Source organism: Cyprinus carpio, chromosome A12, assembly GCF_018340385.1.
Source record: "Cyprinus carpio isolate SPL01 chromosome A12, ASM1834038v1, whole genome shotgun sequence".
In the NCBI taxonomy this organism is placed as follows: domain Eukaryota; kingdom Metazoa; phylum Chordata; class Actinopteri; order Cypriniformes; family Cyprinidae; genus Cyprinus; species Cyprinus carpio.
In genome coordinates this window covers 8,834,309-8,862,228 of record NC_056583.1, presented here as the reverse complement: position 1 = coordinate 8,862,228, position 27,920 = coordinate 8,834,309, and the positions used below count along the sequence as shown (strand labels likewise).

Below are 27,920 nucleotides of genomic sequence, written 5' to 3'. Positions count from 1 at the left end.
ATGTTGCCATGGCAACACTATATTAGATATCAATATCCCCTCAACAGTTTTACATGGGCCATGTTTTGACATTATTCTGATGAAGTTTGAAGCAAATTGAGTAAAAATAAGATGCTGAATTTGAAGCATTTTGAAAATGACACACTTCCTGCTGCCAGTTGGTGACGCTATAACTTTGACTCCTAATAATGACATCTATGTGACTGACATCATACAACGAATAAACTGATGAAGTTTAATTAAAATCAGGAACTGTATGTGGATGTTATTAGACACTTCCTGTTTCTCATTTCTCGCCATAATTTCAACGCCTCGCCATGGGCAAACCGTTCGAGATATCAAAAATCCCCTGGCAATTTTTCATCCCCAATGTCTTGAAATCATGTTGACTGAGTTTGGTGGCAATCGGGTAAAAAACCTATGACAAGTATATCAAATTCCAGAGCATGCGCTTTTTACACAGCTCTAAATAGCTGACTTCCTGTTGGGCGGAGTATATGACATGCAATACGAAAGTTGTTCAGCACAATGAGATCTATATGTGTACTGAGTTTCATATGAATAAGTGCAAGTATGTGTGAGCTATACATCAACATTTCTGACTGTGTTCCAGGGGGCGCCATAGAGCCCCTGTGCCACGGCCGGGTCCCAGCCTCTGCGGCCTCCTAATGGCCACAGATTCCAATGTGTGTGCAAATTTTTAAAGAGTTTTTGAGTATGTTAAGTTCCCCAAAAGCCCCCAAAACTTTGACTAAAATAAGCATACTAAACCCTAAATAGCCAACTTCCTGTTGGGCGGAGCCGATGACATGCAGTGCGAAAGTTGTTTGGATTGATGAGATCTATATGTGAACCGAGTTTCATACGTCTACGTGCAAGTATGTATGATATATGGCCCTCCATATTCCAGGGGGCACTGTAGAGCCCTCCAGGCTTGAGCCCTAATTAAAGCTGCAAGCAGCGATGAAAGGGCCCTCGCACCCGGGCTCACCACCAACCAGTGGCCATAGGAGAACAGCGAACGTTGGGCCATATGCTTATAAAAAGGTAAATATTTGTGCCTCATTTCCTGCTGCCAACTGGTGGCACTATGATTATAACTGAATATCGGCATATAAATATCTTCAGGCCAGGACTCTTACCAAACATACAAAGTTTCGGGCAGATAAGACATTGCATGTTTAAGTTAGTGTAAAAGAAGTAATTTCCTGTTGCCAGCAGGTGGCGCTAAGACTATAAACAAATATTGGCCTAAAGATGAGTTCAGGCCAGGACGCATATCAAACACAAGAACTTTGGGCAGACTGGATATTGCATGTTTAAGTTAGTTTAAAACAAGTAATTTCCTGTCACCATCAGGTGGCGGTATGATTATAACTGAAATATTGGCCTTAAAATCTGTTGAGACTAGGAATCTTATCAAACATGTGAAGTTTAGGGCAGATCAGACATTTCATGTTTAAGTTAGTTTAAAATAAGTCATTTGCTGTTGCCAGCAGGTGGCGCTATAATTATAATTGAATATTGGCCTTTAGATGTGTTCAGGCCAGGACTCTTATAAAACGTGTGAAATTTGGGGCAGATTGGGCATTGTATGCAAGAGTTACAACAACTTCCTGTTTCATAGTATTAATAGCATCCTTTAGCACATAGTAAGTGTTGCTAGCATGTTTGATAATATTTCTAGCATGATTAGCACACAATGGCATATTTTACGGTGTTGCTAATAGTGCATAAAAGTATTAAAACATGTCACTTCCTGTTGTCAGTAGGTGGCACTATAACTATAACCAAATATTAGCATGTAGATATCTTCAGGCCAGGACTCTAATCAAACTTGTGAAGCTTGAGGTAGATTGGACATAGTATGCACGAGTTACAGTAATGTTCTACTTCACTGCATTAATAGCATGCTTTAACACTGAGCTAAGTGTTGCTAGCATGTTTAAGCATGCTTCTAGAATTTTGCCAGTCTATTTAACACATGTTGATGCTTTTTATTATTTTGCAAGGAGTCCATAACAGTGTTAAACATTCCACTTCCTGTTGCCATCAGGTGGCACTATGACTATAATCTAATACAGGCATGTTGATGTGTTCAGGACAGGACTCTTGTGAAACGTGTGAAGTTTGGGGCAGATCGGATAATGCTAGCCTGAGTTACAGCAACTTCCTTTTTCACTGCATTAGTAGCATGCTTTAGCACTTAGCTAAGTGCTACTAGCATGTTTTTAGTATGTTTTTAACATGTTGCCAGTGTATTTAGCACTTCCTGACACTTTTTAATATGTTGCCAGGAGTCCATAACAGTGTTAAACATGACACTTCCTGTTGCCAGTAGGTGCCGCTATGACTATAACCTGAATAAGGGCATGCTGATGTGTTCCGGACAGGACTCTTGTCAAACATTTGACGTTTGGGGCAGATTGATCATTGCTTGCCTGAGTTACAGCAATTTCCTTTTTTACGGCATTAGTAGCATGCTTCAGCACTTAGCTAAGTGCTACTAGCATGTATAAGTATGTTTCTAGCATGTTGCCAGCCTATTTAACACTTGTTGACATTTTTTAATATGTTCCTAGGAGTCCATTACAGTATTAACCATGTCACTTCCTGTTACAAGCAGGTGGCATTATGTCTATAACTGAATTTGTGAATGGGTCTTTGTTCAGGGCATAACACCTATCAAACATATGAAGTTTGGGGCAGATCAGACATTGCTTGCCTGAGTTACAACAACTTCCTGTTTCATAGTATTAATAGCATGCTTTAGCACTTAGTTAATGTTGTTAGCATGTTTGGAAATATTTCTAGCATGTTTAGTACACAATGGCATACTTTTTTGTTTGCTAATAGTGCATATCAGTGAAAAACATGTCACTTCCTGTTGCCAGTAGGTGGCGCTATAGCTATAACCAAATATGAACATGTAGATGTCTTCAGGCCAGGACTCTAATCAAACTTGTGAAGTTTGAGGCAGATTGGACAATGTATGCTTGAGTTACAGTAATGTTCTATTTCACTGCATTAACAGCATGCTTGAACACTGAGCTAAGTGTTGCTAGCATGTTTTAGCATGCTTCTAGAATTTTGCCAGCCTATTTAACACATGTTGATGCTTTTTATTATTTTGCAAGGAGTCCATAACAGTGTTTAACAAGACACTTCCTGTTGCCAATAGGTGGCGCCATGACTATAACCGAATACGGGCATGTTGATGTTTTCAGGACAGGACTCTTGTCAAATGTTTGAAGTTTGGGGCAGATTGGACATTGCTGGCCTGAGTTAAAGCAACTTCCTTTTTCACTGCATTAGTAGCATGCTTTAGCACTTATCTAAGTGTTGCTAGCATGTTTTAGTATGTTTCTAGCATGTTTCCAGCCTATTTAACACTTGTTGACACTTTTTAATATGTTCCTAGGAGTCCATAACAGTTTTAACCATGTCACTTCCTGTTGCCAGCAGGTGGCGCTATGACTATAACTGAATTTGGTCATGAGTGTTTGTTCAAGACAGAACACCTATCACACATGTGAAGTTTGGGGCAGATCAGACATTGCTTGCCTGAGTTACAGCAACTTCCTCTTTCACGGCGAAACATCAAATTTTGTCAGGCCGCCAGGGACACACCCCTTGACGAAAACTCATAACCTTTGCAATTTAACATCACAAAGGTCTTATGATGACCCTCACCAAATTTGAAGACAATCCGATTAAAACTGTAGGAGGAGTTCGTCAAAGTACGAGGCATGGAAATGGCAAAAACTGCACAAAAATCCTACAGGAAATTCAAAATAACTTACTTCCTGTTGGGTTCTGGATTTTGTACCAAGATACTTTTTTGTAGATAATGGTGTGCTACACGTGTGTACCAATTTTCATGCATGTACATGAAACGTAGCTCGAGGCGCACTCCATTGAAATTTAATAGGTGGCGCTATCGAGCCATTTTGCCTCACCCACTTCTGAAACCTATATCAGATGTAAATTTTCGCCAGTTCTGATGCGTGTGCAAAGTTTCGTGAGTTTTGGAGCATGTTTAGGCCCTCAAAAATGCGACTCATTGCGGAGAAGAAGAAGAAGAATAATTAAAGCTGCAAGCAGCAATGAAATAATAATAAACAAAGCAATTCCAATAGGGTCCTCACACCATCGGTGCTCGGGCCCTAATAATAAACACAGCAATTCCAAGAGGGTCCTCGCACAACCGGTGCTCGGGCCCTAATAATAATAATAATAAATGAAGCAGATACAAGAGGGTCCTCACACCATCAGTGCTCGGGCCCTAATAATAAACGAAGCAGATACAAGAGGGTCCTCACACCATCGGTGCTCGGGCCCTAATAATAATAAACAAAGCAAATACAATAGGGTCCTCACACCATCGGTGCTCGGGCCCTAATAATAATAAACAAAGCAGATACAATAGGTTCCTCACACCATCGGTGCTCGGGCCCTAATAAACGAAGCAATTCCAAGAGGGTCCTTGCACCATCGGTGCTCGGGCCCTAATAAACAAAGCAGATTCAATAGGGTCCTCACACCATCTGTGCTCGGGCCCTAATAATAAACAAAGCAGATACAATAGGGTCCTCACACCATTGGTGCTCGGGCCCTAATAATCCTTAGGGAATCAATAGGGCCCTGCGCCCATTGGCTCGGGCCCTAATAAGAAACTGAGCAATTCCAAGAGGGTCCTTGCACTGCGTGCTCGGGCCCTAATTAAAGCTGCAAGCAGCGATGAAAGGGCCCTCGCACCCCGGCTCACCACCACCCGGTGGCCATAGGAGAACAGCGAATGTTGGACCATATGCTTATAAAATGGTAAATATTTGTGCCACATTTCCTTCTGCCAACAGGTGGCGCTATGATTATAACTAAATATCGGCATGTAAATGTCTTCAGGCCAGGACTCTTACCAAACAAGCAAAGTTTGGGGCAGATCAGACATTGCATGTTTTAGTTAGTGTAAAACAAGTAATTTCCTGTCACCAACAGGTGGCGGTTATGATTATAACTGAAATATTAGCCTTAAGACCAGGAGTCTTATCAAACATGTGAAGTTTAGGGCAGATCAGACATTTCATGTTAAAGTTAGTTTAAAATAAGTAATTTCCTGTTGCCAGCAGGTGGCGCTATAATTATAATTGAATATTGGCCTTTAGATTTGTTCAGGCCAGGACTCTGTGAAAACGTGTGAAGTTTGGGGCAGATTGGGCATTGTATGCATGAGTTACAACAACTTACTTTTTCACTGCATTAGTAGCATGCTTTAGCACTTAGCTAAGTGCTACTAGCATGTTTTAGTATGTTTCTAACATGTTGCCAGTGTATTTAGCACTTCCTGACAATATGTTGTTCCTTTAATATGTTGCTAGGAGTCCATAACAGTGTTAAACATGACACTTCCTGTTGCCTGTAGGTGGCGTTATGACTTTAACCGAATAAAGGCATGTTGATGTGTTCAGGCCAGGACTGAAGTTTGGGGCAGATTGGGCATTGTCTGCATGAGTTACAACAACTTCCTGTTTGATAGTATTAGTAGTCCGGACTCAAGACATTTTACTATCGTCTCGGACTTGTTGGTGTTTGCACTCGGACTTGTCTCGGACTTGGTCATTGGACTCGCCAAATGTTCTCATTGGTCTCGACCGAGTCCAGAAAAAAAATAAAAAAATATTCTCCTTCAAAACAACACCACATTTGCATGTCGTGACTGAAAACGTGTGGAAAAAGCTAGGTGCGCCGCTTTCTCCTTTTTTCCAAAGCACTCTGCAGCCTGCGCTCTATGCTTGCGCTCCCGTGGCGTCTGTTGTTGCTAAGCAGCTGCTCTCCATGAAGACGCAGAAGTTTCAGCAAAGAATAAATGGATTTCCAGCACTAAAAATCCCTTGCAGTAGCTCTGCTAATAAATTCCTTTTAAAAATGGCTATCCTTGTACAGCTATGATCAGCTGTTTCTCCATCTTGGCTTAGCTTTCAATTTTGTTACAGGAAATGATGTGCATGACCAGCGGCGCACTTGCTGCGTTCTGAAAAGTTACAATGTTTCTAATTTAATTTTCTACCTGTTAGATTGTGTTTTATTTATGTCTACACCTACTGTAGGTAGCCTTAAACTTACCCTTTACAATAATGAAATACTAATTAATGTTGTACAGTATAGGGGTTGCAAGACTACTGATTTCTACTAGTCGATTTTTTATTTAAAAAAATACTTGAGTTACTCGACTACTCGTGGTTCATTCTATTGTAAATGAAAACACATTAAATTGTTTGTTTGTTTTTTTATCAATAAACGCTTATTAATTTATAGCCTTATGCAACAATTACATATATACATTTGCAAAACTTTATAATAATGACATTACATATTTAAATTTTCATGTAACAGCCAGTATTTGTATCTGTAACAATCACAACATTTTTCGTATCTGCATTCGGATACAACGTTGTACAGTTACTTGATAAGACAGTTACGACTTTTTATCTTTTTTTTTTCATAGTTATCACTGAACAAGTATGTCATGCTAAACTAAAATAACTATTAATTTCTAAAATAATATTTATCATGCAAGCAGAGAGATGTCATGACAAATGTTTAGTGATCATTTGAACACGACTGAATCCATTCAACGCGCACATTTTCATTAAGCAGAACTCTTTAAGCGAGTCTTAATATTTAGTGAACTTCCCTAAACAAATGTGCGTGTGCCGCACAAACCAGCAAAAGATACAGATGCAAACATGTAGGACAAGTAGAAAATGTATCATATCTAAGCTGATTATTAGCCTACTCTTGAGAGAGAACTGGTTTGGTTTTTGAGAGACTGAGAAGCGCAAACGCGGCTGTTTGATTGGTGAGCACGCTGTGCTTATTCCATTCATTCGTATCATATCGTAGCCTAAGGTTTAAATCATTGCCTTTTAAATATATACAAATAATATAACATGTATGATGTATTATTATAGGTGAAATTACTCTTGCAAAGCTCTGATTTCTGAGAGATGCACGGAGAGGCAACAGCAATGCGGTGTTTGATTTGTGCTCTTTTCACTCATAAAGTTTACATTCATTCACTTCACACTCGTGAATTTAGAGGTCTGTGTATACTATTGCGCTAATCCCATGACTCAACTGTTATCTAGCAAACACCGGACTGTGCCAGCTTCAGCCGAATATTCAGGCAGAATTATCCCTTGTCCGTTATTCGTTTTTGAAGCCATTATCCATGCCATTCCGAATAAGGTATTCGGCTTCAGGTACACCCCTAATTATTACATTACTTATTTTATTTTTACATGCAACATAGATAAGGTCATACAAAGTAACAGCTCCACGCAATATTATAATCCTAAAATTCACGTTCTTGCAAACTCTTTGTATGCATTATGGTTAATACATGCTTGAGTAGTCGATTATTTCCGACAGTGCTCGACTAGTCTATGCAAGCCCTAGTACAGTATGACAAATTTCGCTCTATTTATGTGCGCATGCTCAGTAGAGCCAAACGTATCCCTTCTAGCCTTAACTGCGCACATTTGTCATATCCTGAGCTTTGCGTGTGTGTGCACTGTGCCAAGGCATCAGTCATTTTAACTTTTGACCACAAACATAATGTCAGCAACAGCAGCATTATAAAGTAAATAAAATGTAAATAAAGTACATAAAAATTATTTGACCCTACAGCTCCAAACTCGGTCCTAGAGGGCCAGTGTCCTTTAGAGTTTAGCTCCAACCCTAATTAAACACACTTAAACCAGCTAATCAAGCTCTTACTAGACACACTAGAAACTTCCAAATAGTGTTAAGGCCAGTTGGAGCTAAACTCTGCAGGGCATTGGCCCTCCAGGATCTGGTTTGGAGACCCCTGTCCTACAGAGTTGTTACTTTGCACATGCTTTTTATCATTACAAATAATAATGTAAAATTATTTTCTTAGAATAGGAGATATGCTGTCTCTCGCATTACATACATTAGTTAAGTATGTGGTCTTGAAGATGATCCTTTTTTTCTCTCATTTGGACTCGGTCTTGACTTGGACTCGACTTGGACTCGAACCTCTTTGGACTCGGTCTTGACTCGGTCTCGACTAGTCCTGGTCTTGGACTTGACTTGGACTCGACAAAGCTGGACTTGACTACAGCTCTACTATTTAGTAATGTGTTTTTATTATATTCATCACTTTGGATAAAAGTGTGAACACGATTCATGATTAGTCTTGATCATTAGTCTAAAAATCACACCGAATAATTATCTGCTGCTAATTTTTGCTGAACCTATTCAGTTAACATGATATTGGTTCTAGTTTGGGTTGGTTCTGGTTTTGATGATATTGGTTTCAGTTTAATAACATCTTTCTGAGACACAGAGTAATGTGAAAATAGTGATTTTTTTTAAGAGGTTTCCTTGCAAAGTTTTTGCATCAAAAATCTCTACTATCTGGGGTTTTTTTATTAATTTTTTTCTACTCTAAATTCTGAAGTGAATGTAGAAGTCTATGTATGCATTTAAGTACTTGTTAGTCTAGGTAAGACTATGGAGCTTTCTCCTCTTGAACTGCTGATCTAAATCAGGTTAAATAAGGAATGAAAAGATGATGTCGATGATGAATGTGAGTTGCGGGGCGACTAGAGGTTGTGGAAAGATGAGGCATTCTAGCCGCGAAAGGGAAAAGATGTCTTCTGGAATGACATATATTGGAGACCTATCAGAATGCTGATATTGTCACACAAAGGAGACACCACAACTGGATGGCTGTGGATAGGGCTCTGAAGGTGACTGCTGAGACTCTGGAGGGCAGGAGAACTACTTGTCAGTGCAAATAGTTAGATCATCAAAGAATCAAACATTTCATGGAAAAATATCAGAAGGATGGCAAAGTGAGGTAATGAGTGGAAGATCAGATGGGCAAGCTCCTCCTAAAAGGGGTCATATGATGTTGCTAAAAAGAACATTGTGTATTTTGTGTAACGAAATGTGTTTATGTGGTTTAAGGTTCACAAAACACATTATTTTCCAAATACTGCACATTATTGTTTCTCCAAGACAAACACAATAAAACCCATTACAAACGAGCCATTTGTTGCATCCAGTGGGGACATAATTACGGATTATAATGACTTGTACTGTCTTTTTACGCATTGCGTTGTATGCATTCTTTCTTTGCGTGAACATTTGGGTGGTGTTATGCAAATCTTCCCACATTGTGATGTAGACATGTGGTGGCATTTTTAAAAAGCCGTTTTAGGAGGCCGTGGACGAGTATTAACTTTTATAAAGAATATCTCTTTGGGTTTGAGACTTTAGTCTTTGCAACTTTAGGGATCTTATCTATTCACAAACAGCTTGTAACACTCCAAAGAGAAAGGAAAACTTGAAATCGCATCATATGACCCCTTTAAAATTTGTTTAGGAGCTCCATTTCATCGAGTGAGATGTTGATTTATTAACTGCACTGACAAAGTTTATTCAGTCAAGGATTTAATAGATTGACCTGGTTCATAAGAATAATTTGTATATGAATCTGACTACATTGGTTATGCCATACATTTTTAATTCACTAAAAAAAATTCACTTTTTTTTTTAATTTTGTTGCAAGCGTCATATCACTGTAAGTTTTATTTCCCTGTATTTTAACAGCGGAAATGTTCATTAGAATTTTTTTATTTATTATTTGTTAATAAGTCTATAATAAACCCACCATAAGAAATACTTACTAGAGTAAAAAGCACTAGCCCTGGTCTTCCTAAAGAAGTTTGAGTGAGCTATAAAATGTTTTGTTGTACACTACTGCAACATGTGACTTAAGACAGCCTTGACAGTAACATCACAACCCTTCATATGTGGTATAACACAAACAAATTCATTGTACCTCAGAATCCAGCTTCTACTTACCCTACAAACAAAGCATTGCGGATGCCACAGAGCACTTAGAGCGGAGATGTAATTCTCCATGATGGGCTGGGAACAACCCTGACAATGAGAGGCAAAGAGGGCCAGAAAACACTTCTGGCAGTACTGCTTGCCTTCACGGTCATGAAAACCTGAGGAGAAGAAGCATACAGTTATTTGTCATTTTTGAGACCTACAAGCATTAGACACTAAGACACTTCCTAATAATAATAATAAAAAAATAATAAAAGAAATCAAGAAAAACTTGGCATTATCATTACTTGTACAATAAATTGCTTGTACTAATTTATGAGGCAATGAAGATGAGGCAATAATGCAACACACTTGAACTGTCCTATATAATGAAGCATTGGAAAAGTCCAAGTAAATCAGTTTGTTTCGAAAGTATATTAAATGGTTAAAAAAAAAGTTCTAAATGTCTATTTACACAGTCAACCAATTTCAGCAAAAAATGTCTATAGCCCTATTCAGATGGCAATTGTTTCTCAAGGGAACATATGTAAAAATAAATTTACATGGCACCTCAGTGATAAAACTCATGGATTCAGATGCCAATTTATTTACAGTGGAGAAGCAAGTTCTGTGATCCCATGAACCCGGGAATGCACTGCTCATGTGGCCAGTTGCATGATTGTCTGCTGTAAATAAAATGTTATATGCTTGGTAAAATAAGAATAAATTCATATTCAATAATATCCTATTTATTATTTGATTATTTAAAGGGGTCATGAAAGTTTTTTTTTTTATTATTATTATATTCCCTGAGGTGTAATTATAATACTACTAATGTCTTTTGAAAAATTTAGTGATTTATGACCGTTTTCCACCCTTTTTCTCATCCTCTGACTAAAACAGTCAGTTTTGGGGTGTTTTCTCTTTAAGATGTCAGTGTTACCACCCACTTTTATGATTGGCTAAAATCCATTACCGTTATTTTCATTTTAAAAATAGTTTTTATGTTAAATATGTTACTTACAGTTTGCGGTGTCATTTTTGGGTCCAGAACAATTGGCATGGACTGATCTTTTAGCAAAAGTATTTTGGCAAAGCCAGCATCATAGTATGATTAACAGTTAACGTTGAAATGTACTGAACATATGCATAAATTAGCACTGACATGACTGGGATGTTTGCTAAAAATAAACTGAATAAATTTTTCTCTGACGTCAGGATCCTTCGGCAGCAGATACAAACATGTTGTTTTTCCACAGCCAGGAACGACACATCGACTACCTGGCATCGCAATCTTATTGTAAACAACAACTCCTTCAGGCCCACTCGCTGCACATTGTTTGAACACCTCTGGGTGTGACAATGATGTGTAGTTGTCTTGCGCTGGAGGTGGTCATATGCAAACAACTGTGCCTGAGTGACATCACCTTGTCCCTCTGATCCAAAACGAGACATTTTCTGAGGGTTATTACACAAATGCTTTTTTATTGATGATGAGGACATTTAAAGGGATACTCCATCCCAAAATGAAAATTTTGTGATTATTCACGTACCCCCATGTCGTTCCAAACCCGTAAAGGCTTTGTTCGTCTTCTTCTTCTCTGTCTCTCCCCAAATCAGCATAGCGCCATTTTGACAAATCTGACTATTACGCAAGCGGCTTACCCTCTTCTGTATCAGCAGTGCCACAAGGATAAATTTTTTACATGTATTTACGCTTTGGTTTGAAAGCAAACAACACATCGGCGCAGCACGGCTGACACAGAAGAGCGTACGCCGCTTGCATACTGCTCAAAATTGCCAAAATGGCACTACGCTGATTTGGAGAGACACAGAGGAGAGGAATCGTTGAATAAAGTTGTTATTTTTGTTTTATTTGTGTACAAAAAGTATTCTCGTCGCTCCATAACATTATGGTTGAATCACTGATGGCAGATGGACTATTCTGATGATGCTTTTCATACTTTCCTGGACCTTGACACTGTTATTTCTTTGGCAGTCTATCGGACAGTCTCAAGCCTCCCTGTTTTCATCCAAAATATCTTAAATTGTGTTCAGAAGACGAACAAAGCTTTTACGGGTATGGAACGACATGGGGCTAAGTGATTAATGACAATTTTCATTTTGGGATGGAGTAACCCTTTTAAGTTATGAAACTTGCAGGATGTATTAAGCATACAAAGACCTCTTCCATGTCAAAAGATCAAGGGAAATTTAGTCTCTCATGTCATGACCCCCTTTAAAATAGGAAAATAGAGGTGCTATAGTTGAAAAGATTTTTTTTTTTTCCAAATGTGTCTTGCATTTTATCTCTCAAAATGATGGATGTCATTAAAAATGTGGAGATTAGCAGAAATCTTTTTTCATTGCATTAAATAAAGAAGTTAATGCAACCTCTTATATACATAAGTTAAACATAAAGCTGCTTGGTTTAAATTTATGTATGTAATTGTAGGCCTAAATAATACATATTTTAAAAAAATTGTAAACTGTATTGCATATCTGCTTCTGTGGTGGAGCAGTTATGAAATATTGTCCTTGTAAATACATTTCAGCATTTTAGTACTTTTTTCAGTAATTAATATGCATGTACATTACAGTGAAGTGCAACAGTTACCATATGGTGTTTGCAGTTGTCTAAAAGGATATAAACATTGAATTTTGAATCAATTTCTTCTTGTAAACTCAGAGATGTTGATTCAGACGGCAATTAAATTACCACGACTCTGGTGTTTGTCAAAAAAACAGTAGGTAATTCGGCATGGAATTTTACACAGCTGGTGGGATAAAAACACAGCCATTCTGGATTCGGACGGCAATACAATCACTTAGTCTTCATGAGAAACAATTACCGTCTGAATTGGGCTAAAGAGACTTAATTTTTTGCCATCTGATTTGAGCCCCTTTCCAAAAATTCTAAATCCGACGTGTACTTGACATCCGTTCTTCTGACCTTTTTTTTTTAAACAAGAAAAAGTAAAATGAGTGAACAAGTTTAGAAAATGTGTTGCTGTGTGATCATTAGATCACTCCTAACATCATAATAATTTCTGTGTCACTTGTTTAGGAGCGGGGCACCCTCGGTCAGCCTTTGAGGGAGCAGTTTCACAGTGAAAATGGTCCTCTCCCACCAGGCTCTCTTTAGGGGGATGGGAGTCAGGCGAATACACCCCATAGCTCAGGACCCTGTGGCATCTTTGGGATAACCTCTCGGGGCTGAAAGTTGAAGAAAGATCTTTTCTCTTGGATGCCTGGTCTCCCCTTCCAGGCTTTTTGCCACCGGGAGGTGAAAGTTAAGTCAGCAGTTTTTGAGCGCTAGATCCCCCACCATGGCCAGCATTCTTCAGCCGGCATTTCCAGCATTCATCAATCTTCAGTCTAGCTGACTAATGGTGAGTAAGGTGTGGTAATACCCTTGATAGTTAAAAGCTATCTAAACAGCGTACAAACTTATCATATGAGGTCAATGGTGTTACCTATGCTAGAGAACAAGCTAGCAAGGAAAGGGGTGTGGAATCACCTTGTGAAACAACCCACCAGAAACAACCATGAGAAGACAACTAAATTGAGAAAATGCCAACTGGGCAGTCACCTGGACAAACAAGTGCACTGTTGTAGGTCTGTGGGAACCCTGAGACCTATTTCGTAAAATCGGCTACAAGGAAGGAACAAATATGTGGTAAGGCTAATTGTTGTCAAACATCTGGCATCAATTGGCGCATGGAACTCAAGGACACTTTAGAAAAATGGAAGCCTTGAATTACTTGTCAACCAACTTAATAAGTGGTTCAGATGGGACGTTAGTGTTCTGTCTGATGTATACTGAACGAAACAAAGCATAGTAGAACACGCTGGACATATAGTAAGCTCTTGTATTCAGGTGAAGAAAAGATGCATCAAGGAGGTGTAGATCTGCTTCATTGGTCAGGATTATAGCATCACTATTATCCAAGCATATGCACCAACTACTACCCACAGCGACAACACTGTGAATGACTTGGCGCTGTTAAAAGGGTTGCGGTGCTGCTGACTGATCTTACTATCACTCTCTGATGTTTAAAGTGATAAAATATAACTTAATTCCCACCATATTTCTGATATTATCTATCAAACTATTGTAGTAAATTAGCTCAAAAGAGAAATGTATATAAATAATTACAATTATTTATATGAGCTGCCAGTAGTAACTGTAGCAGAATTAAATTGCCATCAACTAATCTGTTTGTCCAGCGAACATTTAGTGCAATTTCATATCAACTCTAAGAAAGGATATTTTTGTGGCCACAGAAAATACTTTCAATGGTATTAATGCATCAGAGCTTGTAGCGAGGATCAAAATCGTAAGGGACATTTATTTGCAAGGCAGAATCAGAAACACATGTAATTTGTTTACAAGAGTTTTATTAACTAAACACTAACACAGACTAGTCTAACAAACAAACAAACAATCACTCATACAGGGGAAAGGGCATATGAGATTTGATGGATGATACCGTCAGGAAAACCAGAGAATGAAACTATGAAAAGAGTCAGTTAACCACCTGAGTAAAACCATCAGTGCCATGTATAACGGGGTCTATAGCTTATATTAAACCTCTGTTTTGTTTAGTTAAATGTACGATACTTGCATTGCCTTAGCCTGGAACGAGCATAAGGATGCAGTCTCGGATGAAAGTCTTGATGGTTTGGAGGTTTGGTGGTGTAGGAGTTGCGATCACCTTCTTCTGGGTTTGAAAAGTGATAAATTCCAAAGTTGTACTGACTCAATGGTGACTGGGAGTTTCTTCCCAGTGGAAAGGGAAAAAGAGCTAATAGAGACATCAGCTGAGATCCTAGGATCTTTGGTAAATGGAAAGTCAAGGCATGAGGCCTGGCACAAACTTAGGGTGTCCTTAGAAGCGCTCTAGCTCACATCCTCATCTTCTCAGAATCTTACAGAACCGCAGACTGAATGCGGGTCACTGATGTGAGGCCTTTAAGGTCTGAGAAGATTCACACCTCTCAGGATGGGCTTGTCCAATGAGAAAGGCTGAAATTCCAGGCGAGTGTTTTATGGCCCTTTGTCTTAGAGCATGGTAATTTGCATATGGAACTCGATTGCATGTTGAAGCAAAATTACTAAAGATTCTTAGAACACTAATATATATCTTATGTACCAACATATAATATACATTCTCGTTTAGATCATCAGAAGATGAATTCATAGATTCTAAACATGGTGAGATTACATATAGGTAAGATTACATGAATGAGTGGTTCTATCATAAACATGCATAAAACAGTATACAATACAAAATACAATATATAAGAACAGTAACAACATAAACAATGACCTGAAGTACAAACCCGATTCCAAAAAAGTTGGGACACTGTACAAATTGTGAATAAAAACAGAATGCAATGATATATAAGTTTCAAATTGTAATATTTTATTCAGAATACAACATAGATGACATATCAAATGCTTAAACTGAGAAAATTTATAATTTTAGGGAAAAATAAGTTGATTTTAAATTTCATGCCATCAACACATCTCAAAAAAGTTGGGACAAGGCCATGTTTACCACTGTGTGGCATCCCCTCTTCTTTTTATAACAGTCTACAAATGTCTGGGGACTGAGTAGACAAGTTGCTGCTCAAGTTTAGGAATAGGAATGTTGTCCCATTCTTGTATAATACAGGCTTCTAGTTGCTCAACTGTCTTAGGTCTTCTTTGTCGCATGTTCCTCTTTATGATGTGCCACATGTTTTCTATGGGTGAAAGATCTGGACTGCAGGCTGGCCATTTCAGTACCCGGATCCTTCTTCTACGCAGCCATGATGTTGTAATTGATGCAGTATGTGATCTGGCATTGTCATGTTGGAAAATGCAAGGTCTTCCCTGAAAGAGACGACGTCTGGATGGGAGCATATGTTCTTCTAGAACTTAGATATACCTTTCCAGATGTGTAAGCTGCACATGCCACATGCACTCATGCAACCCCATACCATCAGAGATGCAGGCTTCTGAACTGAGCGCTGATAACAACTTGGGTTGTCTTTGTCCTCTTTAGTCCGGATGACATGACATCCCAGTTTTCCAAAAGGAACATAAAATTTTGATTTGTCTGACCACAGAACAGTTTTCCACTTTGCCACAGTCCATTTTAAATGAGCCTTGGCCCAGAGAAAACGCCTGCGCTTCTGGATCATGTTTAGATATGGCTTCTTTTTTGAACTATAGAGTTTTAGCTGGCAACGGCGAATGGCACGGTGGATTGTGTTCACCGACAATGTTTTCTGGAAGTATTCCTGAGCCCATGTTGTGATTTCCATTACATAAGCATTCCTGTATGTGATGCAGTGCCGTCTAAGGGCCGGAAGATCACGGGCATCCAGTATGGTTTTCCGGCCTTGACCCTTACGCACAGAGAATGTTCCAGATTCTCTGAATCTCTGGATAATATTATGCACTGTAGATGATGATAACTTCAAACTCCTTTCTGATTTTGCTCCACTATTTTTCGCCGCAGCATTGGGGGAATTGGTGATCCTCTGCCCATCTTGACTTCTGAGAGACACTGCCACACTGAGAGGCTCTTTTTATACCCTATCATATTGCCAATTGACCTAATAAGTTGCATATTGGTCCTCCAGCTGTTCCTTATATGTACATTTAACTTTTCCGGCCTCTTATTGCTACCTGTCCCAACTTTTTTGGAATGTGTAGCTCTCATGAAATCCAAAATGAGCCAATATTTGGCATGACATTTCAAAATGTCACTTTCACATTTGATATGTTATCTATATTATATTGTAAATAAAAATAAGTTTATGAGATTTGTAAATTATTCCATTCCTTTTTTACTCACAATTTGTACAGTGTCCCAACTTTTTTGGAATCAGGTTTGTATATCTGTTCATTCAAAGAAAGGTTTTCCTATGAATTAATTAGAGAAGATTCCATTTTGCTGTGCATTGTGTGTCTTTCCTATGGAAAATGTAGTGAGAGGGAGAACTCTCAACATGCCATTACATCGTAAAGGTTTATCTCATCTGGCTGAGGGGCCTTCGTTGCCATGGTAACCAGGGGTTTTGTGTTGTTCACAGACATCCTGGCACCCAGTATGTTTATTGGGTAAGGACTCTGTGACTATTTGTTAATCTAATGAATAATTGATTTGTTCAATCTAATGAAAATGGTGTGTCTGATTGGTCCAGACGCTACACTAATCTGATTAACTTGATCATTTGCTTTTATTCAAAACAGTGCATGCAGCGTGTTAGCATTCGTTAGCCGGTTAGCTTGTCATTCACAGTTCCATTTGAGTTTTTATTCGTGCTTCTTGTTACGAATGGATTTGTGTGTGTTGCTATGGAAACCGTATATCATTTGTTTGTGTGCGCATGTTTAGGTCTTTTCCTGTGTTTTCTCTGTCTCTCCCTCTTTACTCTAACTGATTACAGGTGGAGCTGATTAGGAGGCCTGGGCTGGTTGGTGATTTGAAGGATTGCTGCACTACTTAAGCCATCCGGTGGAAGGAATCATTTGCTGATCCAGTCGGTGCGCGTTAAGCTCGCCTGTGCTGATGCAAGACAGTGGATGGTCCTGTTTACATTTGCCAAACACTTTCACAGTGCGAGAAGAAACAGGAGACGAGACGGAGTGTGTTCGGGGTTTTGGAGTGCGACTGAGTCGTGAACTGGACTGGGAATGGTATGGAAAGTGTAAGGGGAAGTGATGTTTCAGGAAGTGAATGTGAGGGAATGGAAGAAAGGGGGGAAAGTGAAGCATGGATGAAAGTCAGGGGCAAAAAGCGGAAAAAAAAGGATAAATCAAAATCTAGTGACGAAGAGGAAATAAGTAGTATAGCGGAAAGGAGTAAAGTAGAATACAAAGTATTTGTGAAATTGGTTCGTGAGGGATCTACATTTGAAGATTGGAGTCCAATACAACTAACCAAAGCAATACATAAGGAATTTGGAGAGGTAAGGAGCTGAAAAAGCTGAGAAATGGATGTCTAATGGTTACATGTAAGGATGAAGAACAGCAAAGAAAGGCAATCAGAATTAATAAAATAAATGGCAAAGGAGTCAAGTGTTCAGTGGTGTTTGACAAGAAACTTGTAAGGGGAGTAATTTCAGGGATCCCATTAAGGGAATCTGTGGATGATGTCAAAGGAAGCATAAATAATGCCAAAGTAAAGGAAGCAAAGCGACTAAAAACGAGACGAGATTGCGTTATTACTGATAGTCTCTCAATTGTGATAACATTTGAAGAAGATAAACTTCCAGAAAGGGTATTTGTTGGATACATGAGTTATGAAGTTAAGATGTATATTCCACCACCACTTAGATGTTTTAAGTGTCAAAAGTATGGACATGTAGCTGCAGTGTGTAATGGGAAACAAAGATGTAGTAGGTGTAGTGGAGAGCATGAGTATGGGAAGTGTGATAAGGACGCAAAGTTAAAATGTAGTAATTGTGGGGGGGAACACAGCTCAGCATACAGAGGATGTGAAGTAAGCAAGAGAATGCAGGAAGTACAGAGGCTCAAAGTAAATCAAGGTTTATCTTATGCGGAAGCAACAAAGACTGTTAAAAGGGCAGTGGTAGGTCCAGCTTCAAATGTTAAAGAGGGAAGACAGTGTACAAAGTGTGACAAAATCAAAGAAGAAACATTGATTGTATCAAAAAATAACTTTGTGTTATTCATGGCTGAGATTGTCAATTGTTCAGCACAGACATCAAGTAGGACAGAGAGAATTAAAATTATAGTTAGATCCGCTGAGAAATTCTTGGATGTGAAAGAGTTGTTGTGGGAATCAGTCAGAGACACTTTGAATGAAGAGGTACAACAATCGCAAGGATGGGTTGGATCGGGTTAATGGTCTTGAATATATTGCAATGGATTGCCCGGAGTTTAATAGCGAATGGACAGGAATTTAAAAATTATGTTGATAATCAGTGTGTAAAACCCAATGTTATTTGTATACAGGAAACTTGGATGATTCCCAAACTGGAATTTAGTATTAAAGGATATTCCTCAGTAAGGAGAGATAGAGAAAATGGAAAAGGTGGGGGAGTTATAACATTTATACAAAAAGGCATTCAGTATAGGGAAATTAAAAGAGGGAAAGAGCTAGAATACATTGATGTTGAGATTTGGTCAAAAGAGGGTAATATAGAAATAATACATTTTTATAATCCATGTAGGCAATTAGAATCAAGGCAATTAGCAGAAATTTGGAAGGATACAAAAGGGAGAGTGATATGGTGTGGTGATTTTAATGCCCATAGCACACTGTGGGGGGTTAAGAATGATGGTAATGGGGATGTGATTCTAGAATTTATGGATGAAGAAGAGTTAGTTTGTCTTAATGATGGTTCAGGTACAAGAATGGATGTTGTTAGGGGAACAGAATCAGCAATAGACCTCACATTAGCTACAATAACATTAGCAGACAAGTGTGAGTGGGAGGTTTTGAAGGACAACGCTATACAGTAGGTAGTGATCACTTCCCTATTAAAATTCAGGTAGGAATGGAAGTTGTAATTGAACGTGAAGTTAAAAATGAGAGATGGATTTTAGACTGGGAAAAATGTAGAGAGATTAGTGAGGAAATGATGTCAGCAGTAAATAGAAATACAGATATTGAAAGTTTGTGTAAAGATATTAGTGTTGGAATAATCAGGGCTGCAAGTGTAGCCATTCCAAAATCTAAACCTAAGAAGCTAGGTAAAATAGTACCATGGTGGACCAGTGAGTGCAAAAAAGCAATTAAAGATAGGAATAAAGTTTTTAGAGTTTTGAAAAGAACACATAATTATCAAAACCTAATTGAATTTAAGAAATATCAAGCAGTTGTAAGGAAAACAATAAGGGAGGCTAAGAATGGTTGTTGGAGAAGGTTCTGTGACTCAATAGGAAGAACTACTCCAGTGGAGAGAGTTTGGGGCATGATAAAGAAAATGAAAGGGAGTGGAAAAGAATATGATTATCCGGGCTGATTGAAGGTCAAAATGTTATCACTAATAGTAATGGCAAAGCAGAGATAATGGCTAAGACATTTAGTAAGGTACATAGTAATGAAAACCTTAGTCAACAGGAAAAGAGGGCAAGAGCAGAAACAGTTGGAAATTATCGACAAGAATTTGATAATACAGATATAATAGGAGGGGTGTTGAATGAATTATTCACAATAACTGAACTTAATAATGCATTGAGGAAATTAGGTAAATCGTCTCCAGGGGGGGATGGGATTTGTTATTCTATGTTGGAGAACTTAACTGATAAAGTAAAGGAAGTGTTAATGTGTCTTTACAATAAGGTTTGGACAGAGGGAATAATTCCAAGAGGATGGAAAGAATCAATAATTATCCCTATTAAAAAAACCTGGGAAAGATCCACAGATTCCTAGCAGCTACAGACCAATAGCACTTACATCCCAAATGGGGAAAACAATGGAAAGAATAATAAATGACAGGCTTGTATATACAGTTGAGACAAAAGGATTGATACTTCCTTTTGGATTGACTTCATGGTTGTTGCTGTCGTATGCCTCTAGTTTGAGCTCCGTCACGTTATTTCTCAATCTTCAATCCATTTTATATTAATAAAAAATATATTATACACACCATCATTTTCTTCTCTATAAATAACGAATAAAAATATCCTCTATCGTATTCCACAACAAAAACAATCAGAGCGCCTTGTTATCACTAGTTTTATTTTGATTTCCCGAGTCCGCTAGTAGCTTATAGCCCATTAGCATCACCAGCGTGGTTGTCGCTAAACCCGCGTGCATCGCTAATACTCTATTCACACACATTACAATCGCTTTACTCACTGTAACTTGCTTTAATGGCGGATGTTTGTCTACACCACGCAGCGGCAGACGGAGACGCTGAAGAGGGACTTCAGGATCCTGATCGAGACGGTTCGCAGCACGACGCCCGCGGCGACGATCATCGTGTCAGGACCACTGCCCATGTATCGACGAGGACACGAAAGGTTCAGTAGAGTTTTTGCTCTAAATGAATGGTTATTGTCATGGTGTAAAGAACAGAAACTGCTCTTTGTTAATAATTGGAATCTTTTCTGGGAGCGACCTAGGCTTTTTCGCGCTGATGGCCTGCACCCCAGCAGAGTCGGAGCGGAACTCCTCTCGGACAACATCTCCAGGACTCTACGCTCAATTTGACTAGTAAGCCAATTCTCAAATAACTGCTATGATGGCTTTTGTTCTACCCGCTTAAAAGATAGAAGTACTTGCGCTGTCCAGTCTATTAAGACTGTGTCTGTTCCCCGAATAATGAGGTCAAAATATAAATTTAATGTAGGATCTAGAAAAAATCTTATCGTGATTAAACCAGAAAAACGTAAAATAAATGAACAAACAATTTTTAAAGTTTGGGCTCATAAACATTAGATCACTCACACCCAAAGCAGTTATTGTAAATGAAATGATCACAGATAATAGTTTTGATGTACTCTGATTGACTGAAACCTGGCTAAAACCAAATGATTATATTGGTCTAAATGAGTCCACTCCACCAAACTACTGTTATAAACATGAGCCCCGTCAGACTGGTCGAGGTGGAGGTGTTGCAACAATATATAGTGATATTCTCAGTGTTACCCAGAAAACAGGATACAGGTTTAAATCATTTGAAATACTTCTGCTTAATGTTACACTGTCAGATATGCAAAAGAAATCTATTGTATCTCTTTCTCTGGCTACTGTGTATAGACCACCAGGGCCATATACAGAATTCCTAAAAGAATTTGGGGATTTCCTCTCAGACCTGTTGGTTACTGCTGATAAAGCGCTAATTTTCGGAGATTTTAACATTCATATTGATAATACAAATGATGCATTAGGACTTGCGTTTACTAACTTATTAAACTGTTTTGGAGTAAAGCAAAATGTCACCGGGGCCCACTCATCGTTTTAATCATACGCTAGATTTAATTATATCGCATGGAATCGATCTTACTGACATAGATATCGTACCTCAAAGTGATGATGTTACTGACCATTTCCTTGTATCGTGCATTTTGCGTATTGATGATGATAACTATATAGCTTCGCGTTATCGTCCGGGCAGAACTATTGTTCCAGCCACCAAAGACAGATTCGCAAATAACCTGCCTGATTTATCTCAACTGCTCTGTGTACCCATAAATACACATGAACTAGACAAAGTGACTGGCAACATGGGCACTATCTTCTCTATTACATTAGAAGCTGTTGCCCCCATCAAATTGAAAAAGGTTAGAGAAAAACGTACTGTGCCATGGTACAACAGTAATACCCACGCTCTCAAGAAAGAAACTCGTAGTCTTGAGTGCAAATGGAGAAAAACGAACTTGGAAGTTTTTAGAATTGCGTGGAAAAACAGTATGTCCAGCTATAGACAGGCTCTAAAAACTGCCAGGGCCGAGCATATCCACAAACTCATAGAAAACAACCAAAACAATCCACAGTTTTTATTTAGCACAGTGGCTAGATTAACAAATGACCAGACGCCACCCGATCAAAATATTCCCTCACAGTTAAATAGTAATGACTTTATGAATTTCTTCACTGATAAAATAGATAACATCAGAAATACAATAACAAATGTAGATTCTACAGCGTCTAATACTTTAGTTTTATCCATCGCACCCAAAGATAAATTGCAGTGCTTTACAACTATAGGACAGGAAGAGCTAAATAAACTTATCACTGCATCTAAACCAACAACATGTTTTATTAGATCCTGTACCCACTAAATTACTGAAAGAGTTGTTACCTGTAGCAGAAAAAACGCTTCTCGATATTATTAACTCGTCGTTATCTTTAGGTCACGTCCCAAAACCATTCAAGCTGGCGGTTATTAAGCCTCTTATTAAGAAACCACAACTAGATCCTAGTGAACTGGCAAATTACAGACCCATTTCAAATCTTCCATTTATGTCTAAAATTTTAGAAAAAGTTGTGTCTGCTCAATTGTGCTCCTACCTGCAAAAAAATATCTCTATGAAGAATTTCAGTCGGGTTTCAGACCCCATCATAGCACAGAAACTGCACTTGTTAAAATTACAAATGACTTGCTTCTTGCTTCAGATCAAGGCTGCATCTCATTGCTAGTTTTACTTGATCTTAGTGCTGCGTTCGACACCATAGATCACAACATACTCATAGATAGATTACAAAACTATACAGGTATCCAAGGGCAGGCTTTAAGATGGTTTAGATCCTACCTGTCCGATCGCTACCACTTTGTTAATTTAAATGGGGAGTCATCTCATTTATCACCAGTAAAATATGGAGTGCCACAAGGATCTGTCCTAGGTCCTCTGCTATTTTCAATATACATGTTGCCCCTTGGTAATATCATTAGAAAATACGGGATTAGTTTCCACTGTTATGATGATGATACTCAACTATATATCTCAACAAGACCAGGTGAAACTTCAAAATTATCTAAGCTAACAGAGTGTTTTAAAAATGTAAAAGATTGGATGACCAATAATTTTCTCCTATTAAATTCAAATAAGACAGAGATATTACTTATTGGACCAGAAAACATTACACAGAATCTCGTAGATTACTATTTTGCAATTAGACGGATGTACTGTTACTTCCTCTACTGTCAAAAATCTGGGTGTTATATTAGACAGTAACTTGTCTTTTGAAAATCATATTTCCCATGTTACAAAAACAGCATTCTTCCATCTTAGAAACATTGCCAAGCTACGAAACATGTTAACTGTTCCTGATGCAGAAAAGCTAGTTCATGCATTCATGACCTCTAGACTGGACTATTGTAATGCACTGCTAGGTGGTTGTCCTGCATCCTCAATAAACAAGCTACAGGTAGTCCAAAATGCAGCGGCTAGAGTCCTTACCAGGTCAAGAAAATATAATCATATTACCCCAATACTACAGTCTCTGCACTGGCTACCTATTAAGTCCCGTATCAGTTACAAAATATTATTACTTACTTATAAGGCCCTTAATGGGCTTAGCTCCTGCATACCTAACTAGCCTTATACCATGCTACAACCCATCACGCTCCCTAAGGTCACAAAACGCTGGACTTTTGATAGTACCTAGGATAGCAAAGTCCACTAAAGGAGGTAGAGCTTTTTCGCATTTGGCTCCCAAACTCTGGAATAGCCTTCCTGATAATGTTCGGGGTTCAGACACACTCTTGGTTTAAATCTAGATTAAAAACACACCTCTTTGGCCAAGCATTCAAATAATGCATCTCATAATTTTGGACTGCAGTTATATCTGATCAAATGTGCATTATTATTCTTTAACTTGGGTTAAACTAATTAATTTTACTTGGCTGGAACAGCAGCTACGCTAATTATGTCTCTATTTGTTTCTCTGCTTTGCCTAACTAGGATTTACACAAGCTCCAGTCTGGATCCAGAACACCTGAGAAGAGATGATGCCAACCCCTCAGAGGAACTTAGATGATGCTAACCCAGAGACAACATACAGAACTACCACATTTTTGCTATAAGTTTGATTGCATAATTGCTGTTAATAGTGTTAATCGTCTGTTTGTTTACGTCTCTTATTGATTTTTCTGAACATTTCTGCCATATGCACATGAACTGACAGTCACCACTGATAAGCTACTACTAAATATTGTAGAAACTTAATTTTCTGTAAAGTTGCTTTGCAATGATTTGTATCGTAAAAAGCGCTATACAAATAAACTTGAATTGAATACAAAATTATCAGAGTGGTTTTAGAAGAGGTAGAGGTACCATGGATCCATAAGTATATTTAGAGGATGCAATAAGACGAGCTCAAGTAAATAAGGAGTCAATTGTGGCTGTCTTTTTCGATATTGAGAAAGCATATGACATGATGTGGAAGGAAGGCCTGTTGATTAAATTAAGTCATATGGGAATCAAGGGAAGAATTTTTAATTGATTAAGGAATTCTTGTCAGGTAGAACAATAATGGTGAAGATAAAAGGGGTGATAAGTGAGCGACATCAGGTAGAAAATGGTATTCCGCAGGGGAGTATTATCAGCCCTTTGTTTTCCATTATGATAAATGATATTTTTAAGGAGGTGGAGAATTTTGTGGATGTGGCATTGTTTGCAGATGATGGGGCATTATGGAAGAGAGGGAGAAATGTTGATTTTGTAGTGAGTAAGATACAGCAAGCAGTGGATGTAGTGGATAAGTGGTCCATTAGATGGGGTTTTATGATATCAATTGATAAAACTAAAACAATGTGTTTCTCAAAAAAGAAATTAACTGATGATATAAAAATAAAATTGTCAAATAATGAAGTGGAAAGGGTTGATACATTTAAATACCTGGGCATATGGTTTGATCAAAGATTAACATGGGCAGTGCATATACAAAAAATAATTGATAAATGCAAGAAAACTATAAATGTAATGAGGTGTCTATGTGGAGTTGAGTGAGGAGCTAGTAGATACAATGCAATGAGAACAATTTACACAGGTTTGATAAGGTCAGTATTAGATTATGGAAGCATAATATATAGGTCTGCAGCCAAAAATTGGTTGAGTAAGTTGGATGTGCTACAAAATCAAGCATTAAGATTGTGTTGTGGTGCTGTCAAAACTACACCAGTGACAGCTATCCAGGTGGAGATGGGAGAAATGCCTCTCCACCTTAGAAGAGATCAGCTGGCCATTGTGTATTGGGCAAACTTGAGGGGTCATAATGGAAATCATATGAGTCAATCAGTTTTGAAGCAATGCCAAGAGCGTGGAAATGCTCAAGTCAGAAGTTTTGGTTGGGTGATCAATGATAAGGTAAATGAAATGGGGTTCAATGATCTTAAAGTAAGTACTACTGTACCTTTCCCAGTTGCTCCACCATGGGAATATAAAGAAATGGCTATTGATTTGGGGTTGTTAGAAGGAAAACAAGGAAATGGTATGGACAAGTATGGGGTGCAGAGATATTTAATGAAGAGGTACAGAGAGGATGTAAGTATATATACAGATGTATCTAAACAGAGTGATAAAAGAATGGGGGTAGCATATGTCATCCCAAAATTAAAAGTAGAAGTAGGTAAAAGAATCAGTGATGATTTGGCAGTTTATACAGCGGAGTTGGTCGCTGTGTGGCTAGCTCTGCTGTGGGTGGAAGTTAATAGGCCAAGGAAGGCAGTAATTGCTTCAGATTCAAGCTCAGCTTTGATCAGCATCAAAACATGTCAGTCAAAATCAAGACAGGATATGGTAATAGAAATAATACAAATTGCAAATAATCTGATACAATCAGGAACTGAGATAACTCTGATATGGGTACCAGCTCATATAGGAGTCATAGGAAATGAGTTGGCAGACAAATGTGCTAAGAAAGCAGCTGGAAATTCCAATGTAGCTATTGAGGTTAATTATAGCGAAGCAGAAATTAAGAGTATAGTTAAAAACATTGTTAAGGGCAAATGGCAAACATTATGGGACAATGGGCAGACTGGAAGACAGTTCTATAATATCTAGAATAAAGTGGGAAAGGGCAGAATTATGAACAGAAGCAAGGAGGAGGAGGATGTGTTGTCAAGAATGAGGCATGGACACACAAGATTAAATAAAACTTTGGTAATAATAAAGAAACATGATGATGGCAATTGTGAATTATGTGACTGTCCAGAGTCTGTAGAGCATGTTATACTTCAATGTCCTAAATATCAGGAAGAAAGACAAAGATTATGTTCACAATTAAAAAGAAAACAGTTAAGATTAAACTTAGAAGAAATCCTACAAAGAAGCTCAGGTGAAATACGTTTTAAATATTTATTTAGTTTTCTAAGGAATACAGGACTAATTAAAAGAATTTAGGTGATGGTTTTTTTTTTTTTTTTTTTTTTTTTTTTTTTTTAAATTGGAAAGGTTAGAATCCAGTACCACACCCCAGTCCAGCAGGTGGCGGTAATGCACTATTAAAGTTAGTTGCCAACCGCCAAAGAAAAATTGAAAGAAGAAGAAGAATCATTTGCTTCCTGCTCTCTTGGTGTCTTTGTTACCACTTTTGGTCCTGTTATGTAATGCATGTGGCGAAATGATGACTAGCTTAGACATTTGTTGTCAATCACTGAATTTAAGTAATGGTTTAGTTCTATCTTATGTTTATGTTTGGTTACTTCCTGGACCTTGGTTAAGTGGAGCCTGGTAGGGAGATGGGTGTCCGTTTTGTTCGTTTTCTCCTGTTTATGTTAGCAGGTAGGTAAGAATTTGTATTTTATTTGTTATCTGGTTTCTAGGTTAGTTTGTGTGTTGTAGTAGTTTTGTTTATTGTAATTTACTTTGGCAATTTGCCCCCCCAAAGTTAAGATGCTCCATTGTTTGTTTTTATTTATTAAACCTTAATTTGCACCTAAATAAGTGTTTTGTGATTGAGAAATTTGGGGAGTGAGAGCAGGGACCCCAGGGATCTTCCTTAGGTGGATCCCTGTTAATTGTTACAGATGGATTTATTTCTCTTTGAGTAGGGATTTAACTTGTTGTTCGTAACATGGTGGCTTGTCGGCTTGTTTTATTTTCTTCCCCCTCCTCTGTTATGTTAATTTGTTTGATTTAACAATAGGAAGATTCAACTTCTAGTTGACTTCTCGTTGATTTGAACAAGTTTGTTTTATTAACGAATGTCTACATTGGTCTCTTTTCAGTGGGTAGCAATAGTTGTTGTTAATCTTGTTGTTAAGAAGGTAAAAAGCACAGAGTAAAGATGGAGATAGATATTGGAGCATTTGTTTCTAAACCTAGTATAAAGCAATTTAATGTGTTTCGTAAGAAAGATCTCTTACAAATTGCTGAAACTTTGAATATTTCTGTATCAAGTTCTGCAGCTAAGAAAGAAATTAAAGCTGATGTTTACGCTAAACTTGCCGAGAAAGGTTTACTTTCTGCAGATACTGATGTAGAGGGTGAAGAGGAAAAAAGTGATGGATTAGAGATGGGTGGAACAATTGAGTCTCCCTCATCTAAATCAGATCCTTTGCTTCTTTTTAAATTAAAAGAGATAGAATTGCAGATTAAACGACAAGAGTATGATAATCGTAGATTACATTTGTGT

General features: G+C 38.1%; 2 protein-coding genes across 3 annotated transcripts in view; one reads left to right on the top strand and one right to left on the bottom strand.

Annotated features, from left to right (window-relative positions):
• avl9 (AVL9 homolog (S. cerevisiase)) overlaps positions 1–27,920 on the top strand; it is a 700,673-nt gene that overhangs the window by 352,228 nt on the left and 320,525 nt on the right. The gene's annotated exons all lie outside the window — the stretch shown is intronic.
• LOC109099523 (transforming growth factor beta-1-induced transcript 1 protein) overlaps positions 1–27,920 on the bottom strand; it is a 191,459-nt gene that overhangs the window by 36,198 nt on the left and 127,341 nt on the right. For both annotated transcript variants that reach the window (XM_042767396.1, XM_042767397.1), the window contains one exon: positions 9,898–10,046. In XM_042767396.1, coding sequence (XP_042623330.1) covers positions 9,898–10,046 — 149 coding nt within the window. The remainder of the gene's footprint in view (positions 1–9,897; positions 10,047–27,920) is intronic.